The 16,993-nt window shown below is 37.9% G+C and overlaps 2 protein-coding genes across 15 annotated transcripts in view; one reads left to right on the top strand and one right to left on the bottom strand.

Moving 5' to 3' along the window:
- DOP1A (DOP1 leucine zipper like protein A) overlaps nucleotides 1–15,195 on the top strand; it is a 108,337-nt gene extending 93,142 nt beyond the window's left edge. For 8 of the 11 annotated variants that reach the window (XM_072832207.1, XM_072832208.1, XM_072832205.1 and 5 more), the window contains 13 exons: nucleotides 1,026–1,092; nucleotides 1,424–1,568; nucleotides 1,740–1,819; nucleotides 2,672–2,781; nucleotides 3,039–3,188; nucleotides 3,332–3,393; nucleotides 5,550–5,702; nucleotides 6,793–6,929; nucleotides 7,796–7,851; nucleotides 8,900–9,064; nucleotides 11,737–11,866; nucleotides 12,797–12,856; nucleotides 14,586–15,195. In XM_072832207.1, the coding sequence (XP_072688308.1) occupies nucleotides 1,026–1,092; nucleotides 1,424–1,568; nucleotides 1,740–1,819; nucleotides 2,672–2,781; nucleotides 3,039–3,188; nucleotides 3,332–3,393; nucleotides 5,550–5,702; nucleotides 6,793–6,929; nucleotides 7,796–7,851; nucleotides 8,900–9,064; nucleotides 11,737–11,866; nucleotides 12,797–12,856; nucleotides 14,586–14,891 (1,621 nt within the window). In that variant the 3' untranslated portion in view covers nucleotides 14,892–15,195. The remainder of the gene's footprint in view (nucleotides 1–1,025; nucleotides 1,093–1,423; nucleotides 1,569–1,739; nucleotides 1,820–2,671; nucleotides 2,782–3,038; nucleotides 3,189–3,331; nucleotides 3,394–5,549; nucleotides 5,703–6,792; nucleotides 6,930–7,795; nucleotides 7,852–8,899; nucleotides 9,065–11,736; nucleotides 11,867–12,796; nucleotides 12,857–14,585) is intronic. The other 3 variants (XM_072832211.1, XM_072832212.1, XM_072832210.1) reach the window with 1 other exon arrangement.
- The window catches only part of PGM3 (phosphoglucomutase 3), a 29,184-nt gene continuing 24,374 nt past the window's right edge, over nucleotides 12,184–16,993 (bottom strand). For 3 of the 4 annotated variants that reach the window (XM_072832222.1, XM_072832223.1, XM_072832224.1), the window contains 2 exons: nucleotides 15,959–16,040; nucleotides 12,184–15,651 (listed from right to left, as the gene is read on the bottom strand). In XM_072832222.1, coding sequence (XP_072688323.1) covers nucleotides 15,578–15,651; nucleotides 15,959–16,040 — 156 coding nt within the window. In that variant the 3' untranslated portion in view covers nucleotides 12,184–15,577. Of the gene's footprint in view, nucleotides 16,041–16,993 lie in introns of all 4 variants that reach the window. The other variant, XM_072832225.1, reaches the window with a different exon arrangement.

The following is a 16,993-nucleotide window of genomic DNA, read 5'->3' as shown; positions in this document are numbered from 1 at the left end:
GTCTGCCTTTGGCTCAGGGCACGATCCCGGATCGGGCTCTCTATGGAGAGCCTGCTTCTTCCCCTGCCTGTGTCTCTGACTCTCTCTCTGTGTCTCTCATGAATAAATAAATAAATCTTTAAAAAAAATTTTTAAAGATAAAGATCAGTAAATATTGAGTGGAACTTTAGCAAACAAGAGAAGTTGAATTTTTTTTTCATTCATGAAGTATTTTTTTAAAAGATTTTATTAAAATCTTTTTAATAAAATTTAAAGTGTCCCATGGTGTCATATGGTGACACCATATGACAATAAAATATGATGTCCCATATTCATGAAGTATTTTTTAATCTATTTATATACACACAGGGTAAGAAACTTTTCTGTGTTGTAATTTAAGATTTCAGGGGTTTGGGGTTTTTTTGTTTTTTAATTTTTTATATATATAAAACAGAAACAAAAATATATAAATAATTAGCATACTCTCCACAAGTTATTACAGAGTGAACACATCAATTATATAATCAAGGCCAAATTAAGAAATAAAACACTATATGTCTTCTCAGGTCCCCTCCCAATTACTGTCCTTTGCCTTCTCCCCAAAGATAAGCATCATTCTGACTTCTAACACCACAGATAAATTTTGCTCTTTTTTTGAACTATTTGTAAATATTTTATTTTATGTCTGCTGCTTTCACACAGCATATAAGATTCATCCATGTAATTTCACATAGCTATAATTTATTAAATTTATTGCTGTTTGGTGTTTCACTGTATGAATATGCTAGAATTTATTTCTTCCTTTGCTGGACTTTGAGATACCTTCCACTTTGGTGCTTTCACAAGTAATGTCATGAGCATCCTTGTATATGTGTTTTTGTGCGTATGTTTATTCCTTTTAACAGACTCAAAGGATACTCTATATATTCATTAAACATATAAAATAGAAATTGAGGCCATGAAGCCACTTGGTCATTGTGAGAAATCAGATTGCATCATTTCCTTTACACTGATACCTTGTTTGTTTTTTTCTTTGGCCCTTTTAGGGTTCTGAATGAGTTTATTATGAAAAACCCTAGTTTGGAAAATAAAAAAGACCAAAGAGACCTTCAGGTAAGGCATTTTGAATTGAGGGCTGTTGCCAAAACTTTGTCTCTCTCAGTGCCCTCAACTCTAAAAAGATAAGGTCTGGGATGCCTGGGTGGCTCAATGATTGAGCATCTGCCTTTGGCTCAGGGCATGATCCCAGGTCCAGGGATCGAGTCCCCCACATCAGGCTCCCTGCAAGGAGTCTGCTTCTCGCTCTGCCTATGTCTCTGCCTCTCTCTCTCTCTCTCTCATGAATAAATCAATCAATAAAATGGTCAAATAAGATCATCTATGAAGTTGGGCGCACACACATACATATGCACACATATTTGTAACTTTTTCCTTGTCTCTTTAGGATGTGACTCATAAAATAGTGGATGCAATTGGTGCCATTGCTGGTTCTTCTTTGGAACAGACAACATGGCTGCGACGAAACCTTGAAGTTAAGCCTTCTCCCAAAATAATGGTGGACGGAACCAATTTGGAATCTGATGTGGAAGGTATTGATCTCAAACATTGAGGTTTATATTCATAGGCACCTGTGTAGTATGAAATCATTACAACTAGCACTGCAAGCACTATAAGTTCATCCCTTTTCTCATGTTAGCAGATAGCTTTTGTCACTGGGAAAAGACCTAACTGTATCTTTACCTGTCTTTTCTCTTATTTAGATATGTTATCACCTGCAATGGAAACCTCAAACATAACTCCTTCTGTATATAGTGTCCATGCATTGACATTACTTTCTGAGGTAAATATCAAGTTTCTTCACATGAACTTCCAAGTAAACGATGTCACATTTCAATATTAGCAAGCAGTTCTTACAGAGGAGTTTTTAATTTGAAAAACCGTTGTGTGCTTCTAGAGATCACTGTATAGAATGAAGTTTTGACTTTGTATTCAGACTATGTAGTTTGTTAAATATGAGTGATAGCTTTAGATATTGCTTCCTTCCCCATGCACTATTTTTTAAAAGTATGATTTTTAAAAAGAAAAGTGCTTTTGTATCACAGTATGATCAGGAGGTTAGAGGTGGTATAATGATGCTTACCACTCTGATACATCTTACAGCTGACCAATATTTTTAAATCTATCTTCTGACATGCTCTTTTTTATATCCTGTTATAGTCTTGTAGGTCGCTTTTGTTTCCCCTTTCAGATGTGGATACCAAGTCTCACAAAGATTAGAATGATATGACTAAGGCCAAATAGCTATTAATTGATAGAGTTGGGACTTAAATAGCTCAATTCATTTGGTTAGTTTATTTCAAGCCCTCTTTTAACCAAGTCAGAGAAAGAGAATACTGAGTGTCTAGTCTTTAATCCACCATTTACTCACTGTCACATTAGAAGGTTCTTGATCTCTTTTTTCTATACTTCCTTGTCTCAGTTGGAAATAGTAAAATTTGCTCTACTTCTGTCCTATATTTATAGCGGGCAAAAACCCAAATAGTGGCAAAAACCATTCATATAAAAATGGCTTAGTGAGATCTGACTTTAGCTTTTTCTAATTTTAAGGTATTCGAGGCATTCTTACAGACTGAAACTCCAAATGCCATCAGTTTTAGCTGCTAGATTATACTTCATTTCTTATGTTTTTTAGGTGTTGGCTCATCTTTTGGATATGGTTTTCTATAGCGATGAAAAGGAACGGGTTATTCCTTTACTTGTAAATATTATGCATTATGTTGTGCCCTACCTCCGAAATCACAGGTATTGTTACTAAAGGTTATTTCTTAATTCAAATCCTATTAGAAACACATTGTGTTCCTTTATTTCCTTTTTTGGAATTACCACAAAGTGACATTATTTTTGCCTGGAATTGTAATGATTAAAAAAAAAATTATTTCTGTTATGGTGCCTTCTGTGTCCTGTCATTGTTCTAGGTGACTGTGATCACTCATGAATCACACGATGATTCGAGTCACAGCATACAGGTTAAAGTGGTTCTGGTTCTCCTTCCCTCCTAGTGCACATAATGCCCCTAGTTACCGAGCCTGTGTCCAGCTGCTGAGCAGTCTTAGCGGCTATCAGTACACGCGGAGAGCCTGGAAAAAAGAAGCCTTCGACCTTTTTATGGATCCCAGTTTCTTTCAGATGGATGCCTCTTGTGTTAATCAGTAAGTCGTCATCCTTTATTCAGTGCAATAATGCATCTTGCTGAAATTATCAACTGTCCTGCCAAGTAGAACACTTTTTTTTTTTTTTTAGTGGTAACAACAGCAAGATCTTAGTTACATATCATAATCCTTGTTTCTTTCAGTTGGAGAGCAATTATGGACAATCTGATGACACATGATAAAACAACATTTAGAGATTTGATGAGTGAGTATTCATAAACAGTGTGTTTCTTGATCTTGACCCATTCTTATTGTTTACCTTGTTTTTCTCCAGAAACTACTGAATTAGCTCTTTGTCAAGTTATAGTTAAAATCCTATAGGGATGGAATTACTAAAATTTAGAAAGGACCAGACATCTGGGTGGCTCAGTTAAGTGTCTGCCTTCAGCTCAAGTCATAATCTCAGGGTCCTGGGATGGAGCCCCCACATCTGGCTCCCTGCTCAGCAAGGAGTCTCCTTCTCCTTCTCACTCTGCCCCCGCTCCCACCTCCAACTTGTGCTGGCTTGCTCACGTGCTCTCTCTCTCTCAAATAAAATCTTTTAAAAAAAAGTTAAAGAGGACAACATGGTGATAAATGAATAGAACTATTTGTTTTTGGTTTTTTTAAGATTTTATTTTATTTATTCATGAGAAACACACAGGGAGAGGCAGAGACACCGGCAGAGGGAGAAGCAGGCTCCATGCAGGGAGCCCGACATGGAACTCGATCCCAGATCTCCAGGATCACACCCTGGGCTGAAGGCGGCGCTAAACCGCTGAGCCACCCGGGCTGCCCTATTTGGTTGTTTCTAATTTGTGTCTAAATTGTTTTCCCAGCACACAGCATATAACCTGGCACATAGGAAGCACTCAATAACTAATTACTAAATAGATGAAAGACTGATAGATGGCGAGGCAGGGAAAAGCCGGCAGTTGGATTCAGCCTATCAGACAAGTCACTCTCAATCCGAGGGCTCTGTTTTTCTCCTCTGAAAGAAGAAAGAAGGACCAAGAGGATCAGAATCATGCTCCACCCCCTTCTACTCCATTTTGATTGGTTTTATATTAGGGTTCTTGTATTTCATCTGAAAAAAAGGGTTTTCTTGTTGTCATTTTATTTATTTATTTATTTATAATTTTATTTATTTATTCATGAGAGACAGAGACAGAGAGAGAGAGAGGCAGAAACACAGGCAGAGGGAGAAGCAGCCTCCACGCAGGGAGCCTGACGTGGGACTCCATCCCGGGTCTCCAGGATCACGCCCTGGGCTGAAGGTGGCGCTAACCCGCTGAGCCACCCCGGCTGCTGCCGGTTGTTGTCGTTTTAATTTTAGTTATTTACTGTAAGTAATCTCTACACTTAGCATGGGGCTTGAACTCACCATCCTGGGATCAGGAGCCAAATGCTCTTCCACCTGAGCCAGCCAAGTGCCCTGGCTTTCTTTTTTCTTTTTCTTTTTTTTTTTTTTTTTTTTTTAATAGTCACACAGAGAGAGAGAGAGAGGCAGAGACACAGGCAGAGGGAGAAGCAGGCTCCATGCACCGGGAGCCCAACGTGGGATTCGATCCCGGGTCTCCAGGATCGCGCCCTGGGCCAAAGGCAGGCGCTGAACCGCTGCGCCACCCAGGGATCCCTCTGGTTTTCTTTTAAAGTTACTAAACTAATGACCTTAAATTTTAAAGCTGGACTGATGGTTTTGTCTAAGTTCTTTAACACAAGCTGTAGTTTCCTATCTGGAAAAGGGGCAACATAGTTTCTCTCCTCTCACCATCACAGGATGGTTTTAAGATTCAGATTCATCTGTTCAAACAATATTTATTAAAAGACAGAAATGGGTCAAGCTGTTATGCTAACCTTAATTAAATAAATTAATTTATTTCAGGGAGTCAGTAGTTGTGAAGGAAGTAGGGTGATAGGATAGTTTTGAAGTAATACCTAAAGATCTCACAGGTGAGATGAAACTATAGAAGCCAACTCTGGGAAGGCCCGGGGACAAATTATTCCTTGCACAGGGAACAAAAATTACAAAACCCAGGCCAGATAACTTTTTAAAGCAGTGAGGCATTCGGCAGATGGCCTGAAATGTTAGAGGGTTTTATAAAATAGTATTGTTGGTGTTCAGAATTTTCTAAATTTTCATCTTTGTCCACATTCACAATTGCTACCCCCGGTCTTCCGCCTTATATGTGCTGGGTGTCTTTGCCAGCCCTTCTGCCCCAGAGAGGAGCCTCAAATCCTCCACCCTAAGCTCCTCCTCCTCTTGAAAGTCACAGGGTGTCGAGCCATTTTTAAAAACAAATAACAGAATTTTTTTTTTTTTTTTCAAATGATTGGATGGGTATGTGACAACCTCCCTCACTTGCACTTTTTTTTTTTCAGCCCGTGTAGCTGTGGCTCAGAGCAGTTCCCTTAATCTTTTTGCAAACCGGGATGTGGAGCTAGAGCAGAGAGCCATGCTTCTCAAAAGATTGGCATTTGCTATTTTTAGCAGTGAAATTGACCAGTACCAGAAATATCTTCCAGATATACAAGGTAAATAGTGAAAACCTATTTTCTCTGTCTTCCAAATTAAGTTTTTTTATTCCTTAGGAAATACTTCACCTAAACTGTAAGTTGGGGTGAAATATATACCAAGTGTAGGTGGATGGGGAATGTTGTAGAAATAGAAATTTGTTCTACTAAATCAACAAAAGTTATCATCCGCAGCATGTAAAAAATCAAGCACTCAATTTGTAGGACTTGCCTAAGTGTGGTCTCTATTTTATTTTTTGGTTCAAAATTGCTAAGAATTCGTTTAAAGACGAGGCATAAGACTATTTTGCTGCAGGTAGGCATGTTAGTGGGTTGGGGTTTTTTGTTGTTTTATTGTGGATAAGGGGTTACATATTTTTAAGGAGAACTAAAATATAGTCAGAGCCAAGAAATTTTGGCCAGAAATAACATTTGGAGATTGGTAGTTTGGGCAGAGGATTATATAAGGTTTTTGATAACCTTTACCAAATAGGTTTCGTGGCCTTCTGTGTCACCCTGTGCCACTAAATATCTCAACAGTGGGGATGGACTTGCCCTGAGGCAGAACTTTCCATACCCGAGTCAGTGTACTTAGGCAGCCACCAGCTTCATCAGCCAACGTGGGCACTGTGCAGGGAAGGACAGTTAGGACAGTTGTCCTCTCTTTCGGGAGATCATTTCTCTCAGAAGATAAGTGGCTCCATCTTTCCTAACCCTTTATACCAAATGTCAGATATGCAACATGGATAGTTTGTCCTGTGATTTTTTTTAAGTTGACCAAATTAGTGCTACTCAAAAGTGTGATCTGTGGATCAGTACCAGTCTGTTATCCCATTCATGATAAGTTCAGAAATTTATAGTAAACATTTTAAATTTTTTTAGCACTTTGACAGAATCTGTTGAATCTGATTATAAAATATTTGTATTTTAGAACTTCCTTTATTTTCCTAGTAATTTTTATATTTTATGAAAGTAACAATCAGCAGCAGATTGGATTTTTTTAATTGCTCCTTCACCAGTTTGAGAAGTAGTAGGCTAGGTTACGTGGAAAAATTGACATGAAAATGATTTTAATTATTAAGCTACTGAAAATATACTGCCTTTCTTTCAGAGAGATTGGTTGAGAGTCTCCGTTTGCCCCAGGTGCCAACTCTTCACTCTCAAGTGTTCCTGTTTTTCAGAGTGTTACTTTTAAGAATGTCTCCACAACATCTTACCTCACTCTGGCCTACCATGATTACTGAACTTGTGAGTTAATTTTAATCATCAGGTTATAAATCTAAATTATAAAACAGTGTGATTAGCATCAGCATGCTTACTGTATAAAAACAAATTGTGGAAAAGAACTGAACTCTAGTTAAGCTTGTTATAACTGACAATTTTTAAAGCTGAAAATGGTAAAACAAGTTCGATTCCATCTCCATACAGCTGAAACTTCCTTGAAAATCGTTACTTCATCTGATCTGGTTTCATTTATTCTCTCCTACGCCACATTTTTAAGTTTGTCGTGGCTGCCAGGCCTGGTGGCAGTCCGTAGCACTACCTGTGGAGTGCTTAGAGATGGTTTACCTGGGTTTAAATGGACTGCCATAAGGCTCGTGCTCACTCTTGAAGGGTGGCACTTACCCTAGCTAAGCTTCCTGCACAGAGACTTTCATTAGATTTTGTAATCTCCTAAACAGTAAACATCCCTGAGTCCCACCACACCAGTCCTCCTCCCTGGATCATACCGTCATCCTCATCTGAATGATTTGGGGAGCTGGGGGAAGGAACATGAGTAGAGAAAGGGAAGTGTATTTGTAACTCTGAAAACCCAAGCATTTATAATCTCACAGACTTTGTCTTGAGGTTTTTTATTTATTTATTTATTTTTAAGTAACCAGCAGTGTTCCAGCATCACCAAACAAAAGCCTGGCTTCATCCCAGTTTGGTCAAGTTACTAGGAAGGTTCTGTGCTAAATTTGCAGTTTATTTCAGAAACTAGGTAGGATTTAATTAGATTGAATCCTAAAATTTATTTTTGAAATAATGAAAACATAGCCTGAAGAGAACTTGAAATAAACATTAAATATCTAGCTTAAATAAACATTTAACATGAATTTCGTGGTCTTCAGGTACAGGTATTTTTACTGATGGAGCAGGAACTCACTGCTGATGAAGATATTTCACGGTAATATGTACTACATTTCCATATTTTCTCGTCAGTGTTCAGAATCCTAAGTCATCCAGAATGTTCCAATTAGAGTACAGATACTGTTTTATTTGAATATGTTTGTCTGTTATAACCTAATCAGTCATATTTGGATATAATATAGATCATTAATTTCTTAACCATTTCAGTCTAAACTATCAGCACTCATAGCCTTTGTCTTCTTAACAAATGAAGTTTAAAGCAGTATTATTTCAGCTACATGAGCTGTGCTGGTTTTGGTAGGTCAGATCATGTCCCTGAAACATGCAGCAAAACCTATCATGGCAGGTAACCAATACCTAAGGTATCCATATGTCCAGATTTTCCAGCATGATCTCCATGTACTACAGTTTTGTTCTTTTTAGTATAGGCAGTATACTAATAAGATTAAGTATAATTTTTTATTTATGTAGAAATTTTGTACAAATAAAGCTTGTAAATTAAAATGTACCTTAAAACCATATGTTTTGAATTTATTTTATTCTTCAGTGCTAGGTTTAAAAAAAAAAAAAAAGGCATTCCCGTGCCCTAACAACTTTTTTTTTTCTTATAGAAAGACCTCTCCCCCAATCTTTGCAGAGACATCCAGTAGTAGGGAGATCTCTTGGTTTTATAGATTGTATTTTTATATTTCTTGAGTGTAACATAAGTTATCCTGTACTATTGTTACATTCTCAACATAAGTGAACTTTTTAGGGACACCTGGGCAGCTTAGTTAAGCCTCCAACTCTTGATTTCAGCTCAGGTTCTGATCTCAGGATCATGAGATCGAGCCCCACATTGGGCTCTGTGCTGGGCATGGAGCCTGCTTGAGATCTCTCTTCCTTCGCCTCTGCCTCTCCTCCACTCTTTCTCATCACCCCTTAAAAAAAAAAAGTGAACTTTTTATTTGAAAACAGAATGTAGTCATGACCTTCCTCAGCAGTTACTGGTACACCTACCAGAATGAAAACTATTAGCTGGCACTTTGGGAATTACCTGTTAGGAAATGGGAATAGCTGCTGACAGCACTATCTCCTGCTTACAGGACTTCAGGCCCCTCTGTGGCTGGTCTGGAGACGACCTACACAGGAGGTAACGGCTTTTCTACTTCATATAACAGCCAGCGGTGGTTAAACCTCTATCTATCTGCTTGCAAATTTTTGGATTTGGCTCTGGCATTGCCCTCCGAAAATCTTCCTCAGTTTCAGATGTAAGTAAAAGCAAGGATATTAAAGGGATATTTTTGGAAATGCATCTGCTTTGATAATTGACATCTAGGACTAATTTAAAAGAAATAATCATGTTTTCTAAAATGGGGTGGGGGGCAAGGCAACACAGTTACTGGTACTGAATGGTTGCTATAGATAAATTAACAGAGCATTTAAAACCTGCCTACCACATGTGAGGCAGTGGGATACAGGAGTCACCAACTTCCAGTCCAGTGTAGGGGACATACAGTTGAACACACGCTGGGTGTTCTGAAAGCTGACATGCAGGAGGCTTTTGAGGTCACGCAGCAGAGACCCCTTACTTGCTTTAGGTCTGTGTGCAGATCTATACTGACATGGTGAAGAGTGAGGGGGTGGGGGAGGCACACGGGGAGTCTGGGGGGTTGAAATGGACCTGGTTTGTGTGAAATGCTGAGGAATCGGTATTGCAGGAGCAGAATGTTATGGGAAGAGGCTGGAAAGAGGCCGAATGCTGTAAAGCCTTGAAAGCTATATTAGAGCATTTGAACCTTAAGGACGACAGAAACCCATTGACAGACAATTCATAAGGAACGAAGTGATGTTACCAGGCTTGCATTTTAGAAATTTTATTTCAGCTGCATAGTTTAGACAGAGGACTGGAGATGGGCAAGCCTGTAATCAAGGAGACTTTTATTTCAGAGGATAGTGAACTGAACTAGAGAGATGATAGCAAAGGGGAAAGGGAGAAACTTTAATAGAAGTAAGTTCTCATATTTAATTATGGTTTTCCATATTAAATTTTTAAATAGGCAAGCTATATGATTGTTTTATCAAATACAGCTAACTTGAGAATTTATCCATATGATCAAATATGTATTTATATATAATGTGTTTTATTATTCTTCTGGAATGGAGTATCCATAGGATGAAGAGTAAGATACCAAAATCTGCTTTCTATACTGGACATACTTAAGTCTCTAAAAATTGCTGTTTCACAAGCTTACTTTTTATTAAATTTAATAGTAAGAACTAGAATATCTGAAAACTATTATACATCTATTTCTTAACAAATATGAGGAGTCTCGTATCTGTTTAAACTGATGTTACTCCTGAAGAAATTCAGAAAGGGATCCTAAGCAGAATTGTAAGAAAGTGGCCAGAATTAATTAGGATGCTTATTATCATAAAAGTGATGGAAACTATAGGTTTTGATGCTCTAGGAAGAACATTGAAGTAGTATGCTATGGTATTGGCTTTTTGGCTTCCATGATCAGAACCAAAATGAGTTCATCTGGTTTACTTGTCAGGAGAATGTTACTAGAAAAGGGATGAAGTAGGCTGTAATACTGAAGAAAAAAAAAATACTAATAGTTTTTTAAACTGCTTTTAAAAATCTATTAAGTAGAAGAGTGACATGAGAATTTAATCTTGAAAGAGTAACATCTTTCTAAACATGAAATATTTTCCAAAAGTTAAAGAGAGAACCACAAAAAATTTTAGTCTCTGTAAGACTAAAAAATACCATGAAGTGGAAAAGGCAGCAATGAGTTGTGTGGTGACAAGTCTAACTTGCCTAGTATGTAAAAAATCAACCCAATACAAAAATGAGCTGACAGATTTAATAAATAGTTCATAGAAAAAGAATGGCCTATAAACATTGGAAAAGTCATACTTATCAGAGAAATTCCAGTTATAAATAACCATCATAATGGTAAACATCTAAAAGTATATTCTTTTTAACCTTAACAGATTATTATTCTAGTTGCAAGCATACAGTGGTATCATCCAATTGTTCTCCAAAGGAGGTGATGTTTACCAAAATTGAAAATACATTCTCTTTGAGCCAGTAATTCTGCTATTTCTAAGGACTTCTATATCACTATACTGTCAGATGTGTACAAAAGTCAATATTATGTAAGGGTGGCCATTGTGGCACTATTTGTAATACCAAGAAATGGGACAGTCTAGGAGACTGGTTAAATCAGTTCATTCCAACACTATAGTACCAAGTAGTTGTTAAAAGACAATATGAGGTTTTATATATTATCTCCAGGATATCTATCTAGTTAGAATAAGCAGCAGTCATGCTTTTTTAAAGTTTATTGAAAAGGAGGAGGTTGGTTGTATGCATATATGCTCTATTATGCATGTACTCTGTATGGACACACAAGGGACTGGTGATACTGATGGATCCTGTGGTGGGAGGGAGACAGACTACTTTTCCTTAGTGTGTCCTTTGATACGGTTTGAATTTTTCCCATAGTCAGATATTAATTTTACTTATTAAAGACAAAAATATTAGGGAGGTATGAAAGAAGTTCTATTTATTTTTTCTTTTCCCCCTACTGTGTGTGTATGGGATCTGGCCAAGTATATGGTAGAGATTTTGCCCATTAACAGATGAGGATGGAATCATTTAAATTACTTGCTTTGTGCTAAAAAAAAAAAAAAAAAAAAAAAAAAAACACTTTATTTACTATTTACAACCCTATGAGGTAGTTAATAGTATTTTTCTTTAATGGTGAAGAAAAGGATCAGGTTAAGAATCCTGTCCTAGGTGACAGGGCTGCAAGCAGCACAGCTGCCATTTGAATTTAAGTGGTGGGGTCGTGATCTTTTCCACTATACCTCTGTGGCCTTATCTTGCATGGTACATCTTGTCTTATCAGTATCAATATTCTTCTGTACACAGGTACCGGTGGGCCTTTATTCCAGAAGCCTCAGATGACTCCGGTTTGGAAGTCAGAAGGCAGGGCATACATCAACGAGAGTTTAAACCTTATGTAGTTCGACTAGCAAAACTTCTTCGGAAAAGGGCAAAGGTATTACATTCTTCTTTTTTCTTTTTAAATGTAAGAAGATAAAATTTGTAATGTGTGTTTATATGTCTTATGTACTTTATATTTTTCAGTGTGCATCAGGCTAATTAGAGATCCTTGCCCCAGAAAAAAATAATGAATTTGGCATGCTCCTCAGTGAGCCTTTGTTCCAAATCTCTTTTTTTTTTTTTTGCATTAAAATTTTTTCAGGGGCATCTGGCTCACTCAGTTGGTGGAGCATCCGACCCTTGATCTTGGGGTCATGAGTTTGAGCCCCATGTTGGGTGTAGAGATTACGTACAAAAAATAAATAGAACGCAAACTTTTCAAAATTTTTTAATTTCTTCAAAAATGTAGAGTTTGGGGATGATGTGGGTTTGCAGTGTGTGCTTTGAGTGCTCAGAAATTTTCCAGTCTTCTGGGGTCCCCTAATCAGGCAACAGCCCCTAAACTGAACCACATTCCACAAACTAGAACAATGGGATGGGAGGACAGTCACTTAAGAGGATGTTCTGCTTGAAGGATCTGAGGAGCTTGATTTTAAATCAAGTTGTTTCTTTAGGAACTAAGTAAAAGGGCAGAGATGAAGATAAAAGTTGGATCCAGAGTTTATAGAATAGACCTTGGGTACCTCTCACTTTGATATCAGAGTTCAAAAAAATCATCATGATGACAAATCCAGAAGCCATGTGATTGTGTATGACCTCAGGCACATGTACTTTGTCATCCCTGCATCTCTTTATCATTGACAGTTTTTATAAGACTCCTCTTGTATCTGAGGGATAAAGACAGCTTTTTGCCTAAAACGTGTCCCCCAGCATAAGAAAACAGTTTTGATTAGAAAGCATTTTCTGCACGTTAAACAAGGTCTTCATGGCCAAGCATACTTTTCATTGGAACAAAGGCTATGAGTTCTCCTCTTTCCTTCCACAGGACAAGGAGGAGGACTTTAAGACAGTGATTTTGGAGGGATTGGAGATGGCCAAGCATCAGGTGAGGGTGGCTTTTTGATGCTTGTGATATGGTGGCTAAAGTTGCCACATCTGGACCAAATATTGAGACACAAACCCAGGTTTGGGTTTCAACAAGTACAAGAGAGGTAAACAGGAAGGAAGCCCATCTTCAAGCGTAGACTGGTGAAGTGAAAGGAGAAATCCTTTTTCTGGAAACATGTCTGACTTTTTAATTTTATTTATTTTTGAGGAGGTGGTATTCTGATGGATAAGAGCAGAGCACCACAAATGCACTCTTTATTGGTCAATAGCTTCTTAGTAAAAGCCCTCTCTAAGTATGTTTTGGCTGGAATAGAAACAAAAGGTCACACCTTAGTTCTCTTACATTTGTAAACTAGTTGTATGGAGGGTTCAAGCATATTATGCATTTTCCCTCAGGATAAACTCATCTCTGTTTGCCCTTAAACTACTATTGGATTGCAGTTTGATGTAGGGGACTGAAAAGGTGGGACGGTCAGCCACCTAATGGTAGTCAGTCAGTGATGTGAAAGTCAGTCCCAGGACTGGTAAAGCCAGTGTTCTAGTTAAACCAAAGGAAGAGAGATTTTCTGTATCCTCGGTTTTAGATTGGGAGGTTAAATAATTGCTGGGACTGGATGATCTTTTTTTTTGTTTCCTCTTGCTTTAACTTCAATCTATTTTCCTTTCTCAGGATTTCATTTTTAAATGATCACACACCAGAAAATAAGCTGGGTTTTTACATCTGCATTCTCCACTGGGAAACTAGTGTTATTTAAAAATTAGATTAACAGCGAAAGTTTCTCACAACATCTGATCTGAGAAGGCAAACCATTTGTTAATCAATAGGACAGATTATAGTTCTGATTTTTAAGTTCCCCTTCATATTTTTTTGCCCATTTTCTCTCTACTCAGTGTTTTTGTATCTGTGATTCTGCCCAAATCCAGACATCTCAGTTCTCTTTCTTTCCCTAGAGATCTACATCTTTGTATAATCTAGTTGGCTGCTTAAACCAGCCTCTTGGTACACAGATTATTTTAACTGTATTTACTTTTAGTTGGACAGTTTTCACCTACATTCTTGTTTGACTTTTCTGCTGGAAGATAGATTTCCCCACTTTTTAAAATGAGGAACCTTTCTGCATCTTGACCAGATGCCCCCCCAGTGAGTAAACTGCAGAGCCGTGACACCAACCCTGTTATTTTGACTCCAGGTCCAGCTTTCTTCCCCATGTTGTTTACCATGGGGAAGAAGCAAACGTCATGGTCTCTCCTGAGTGTTCCTTTCCTTTCTCTTGTACTGAGTTACTCACTTTGAAGCCTACTACCATCTGTGGCAAGTGTAAGCCACTTGGCTAAAAGGGAATTACCTGACTTAATAATTAGGTGAACTGGAGAAGACTACTGTCTCTTCCTAACCTCCTTCTATCATCACCTTTTGATTTAGTCCTGGGTCACCTTAGCGGGAGCCCAGAAACCTGGGAGCTTTTTGAGTATATGCAAAGCACAATATAAACTGTTAATATCTGACTCTCCCTCTCCAAAACCAATTCTGCTAACTGAGCTTGCTTGCACACTCCAGGTGGAAAATGTGCCTGCAGTGTCCACACTTAATAACCGGCACTAAGAGGCAAGAGTTGAATCAAGTCTGGAATGGAGACTTAATGTCATCATCTGTTAACTGTTGCTGGTGTTTGTACCCTTTCAGATTTTCTCATTTGTTAATAACATTCCCTTTGTGTTTTCTACAGAAAAATCCAGAGGAAGACAACTCAGGGAGAACGTTGGGTTGGGAGCCGGGGCACTTGCTGCTTACCATCTGCACCGTGCGCAGTATTGAGCAGCTCCTGCCATTCTTCAATGTGCTCAGCCAAGTCTTCAACAGCAAAGTCACCAGCCGATGTGTAGGACACTCAGGGAGCCCCATCCTCTACTCAAACACCTTCCCTAATAAGGACATGAAACTGGAAAACCACAAACCATTTTCCAGCAAAGCCAGGCAAAAAATAGAAGAGATGGTAGAAAAAGATTTTCTGGAAGGGGTGATAAAAACTTGAAGCACCACAAGTGATTCCATTTAGTTATATGTAAATGTAATTATTTAAAACAAACATTGCTCTGAGTTGTATAGTTTCTTTTTTCTCTTTTTTGTATGTAACAAAACCCATTTCAGGTTGTATTTAATTTAAATATTTGTAAATAAGAGCAAATGTCTGAATGTGGCCTGAATCAAGTTTAAATATTGTTGGCTCATATCGATTATGGTGCCTGAGAGAGATCTATATATACATATATAGTCCGTTGTTTTACTGTCCTGAGTTGTCTTAAACCTGCAAAATACACACTGCACATTTTTTGCTATTGGTTTCAGGCTTTAATTTAGATCTGTTGCGCTCTTTCTGTTATTAACCACATTCTAGTATCAGAATGGTGTCGCTTCTCTGTTGGAGGCATAGTAATGTATGACAATTTTATCTCACATACATTCCTAAGAAGAGTAAAGAATAACTGGAGCCTGGGCCATGCATCCTCCTAAATGCAGCACAAGCATCTCAACCTCAGTACAGAGATGCACAGCCTCTGTATCACACCTCTGAATTCCTGGTGATGTTCATTCAAGAGGTAAGTCATTTAAAAATCATTCTGAATTTTGCTGTGGAAAAATTGGTTGTATGAAGTCTTCTCCACCCTCCTCATTTGTATTAACAGTGGTGAATCCTCCAAAACAGTGAGCATGATTAGGTTACGACGATGGAAAAGACGTTCCAAGGAGCTGATAATAAGGTTTAATTTTCCAGCAGCCCTCGTGAATTTTCCCTGCATGTATTATAAAGTTGATAATTGAACCACAGAGTGAAGCCCCACTTTACATTAATGAGATTGAAATTAGGTAAGTTTTACTTTTTAAAAACTAAATTTAACAAGTCTTACCTACTTCTAAACAATTACTGTGGTAGTGTTTAAGAAAAATAATCAGTTTTAGAAGCACAATCTAGTAAGATGCACTGTAAACATTATGATTACAAATGGGTTTGAACCTGTCACAATAATGGGAGTACTATTATTTTGTAAAAACTTTTTAAAAATCCAGTTTCTCATGAATATAAAAATTGTCTTCAGAAACCTGGTTGGGGTGGTTCTCCAACTCCTCCAGCCAGCTGAAATACTGCCAGGCTCACTGCGTGTGCAAGGCTATCTGCATTTTCCTGCAAATTACATGAAAGGAGATCAGATGAGAAAGAGCATCTCTCAGGTAACTTGGGACTGTGAAGGGGAGGGGACTTCTTGATTTTGTTTCACTAATATATTCAAATGAAAAAATTTTTTTTCACCTTTCAGTAACATTCCAACACTCTTAAGTAAATAAATAAATGGAAATCTCAAATTCTTCTAAGTCAGGTGAGTCCTTAACTAATTTTGTAATCTGATTTGATTATCATTCCAAAACTCTGAATAATTCAATACATCTATTTAGAAGCAAAGCCACAACTGACCTAAAAGTAACTGTTACAAGGTCCCAGATGGCCTCTCCCCATAAATCAGGAATTTTTATTCCCTGTATTCTAGGATGGCCTAAGCCTCTGCCAAAAAGCTGCCAGCTCCCTAATAAAATGCTTCCTTCTGAGTGCCTATTCAGTCCACTCTATATGGCCTCAGTTGTGCACACACTTTCATTTTATCAAGGGTTTAAGATGATGGTGTCTAAAGAGGACAAATGTTAAAAATCCAGACTGTGAAGTCTTCGCCCTACGGCAGAGGCACATGGCAAGGCTGTTTAGAGGAAATTACTTTGAAAAACAAATCAGAAGTCCAGGAACAAAGGGGTGGCTCAGTTGTTTAAGTGACCGACTCTTGGTTTCCACTTAGGTCATGATTTCAGGGTCATGGGATCAAGTCCCACGTTGGGCTCTGTGCTCAAATAAAAAGTCCAGAGACAAAGATGAATTTCGATCAGCATGGCTGATGGTACCATTAATTTAGACATGTACTTCAAAACTGGTTGTTTCCGTAAAGCAATAAATTTATGTTTCTAAAGAAGGAAAAAAAGGATAGTCCACTTCAGGCCATATAAGTTGAACATATGGCAAACTAAGTACTAGTTACTCATGCCACAGCTAGAAATAGGACACTTTCAGGAAGTCTGGAATAAATCAAAAGA

Source organism: Canis lupus, chromosome 7, assembly GCF_048164855.1.
Source record: "Canis lupus baileyi chromosome 7, mCanLup2.hap1, whole genome shotgun sequence".
In the NCBI taxonomy this organism is placed as follows: Eukaryota; Metazoa; Chordata; class Mammalia; order Carnivora; family Canidae; genus Canis; species Canis lupus.
This window is presented reverse-complemented; position numbering and strand designations above follow the sequence as displayed.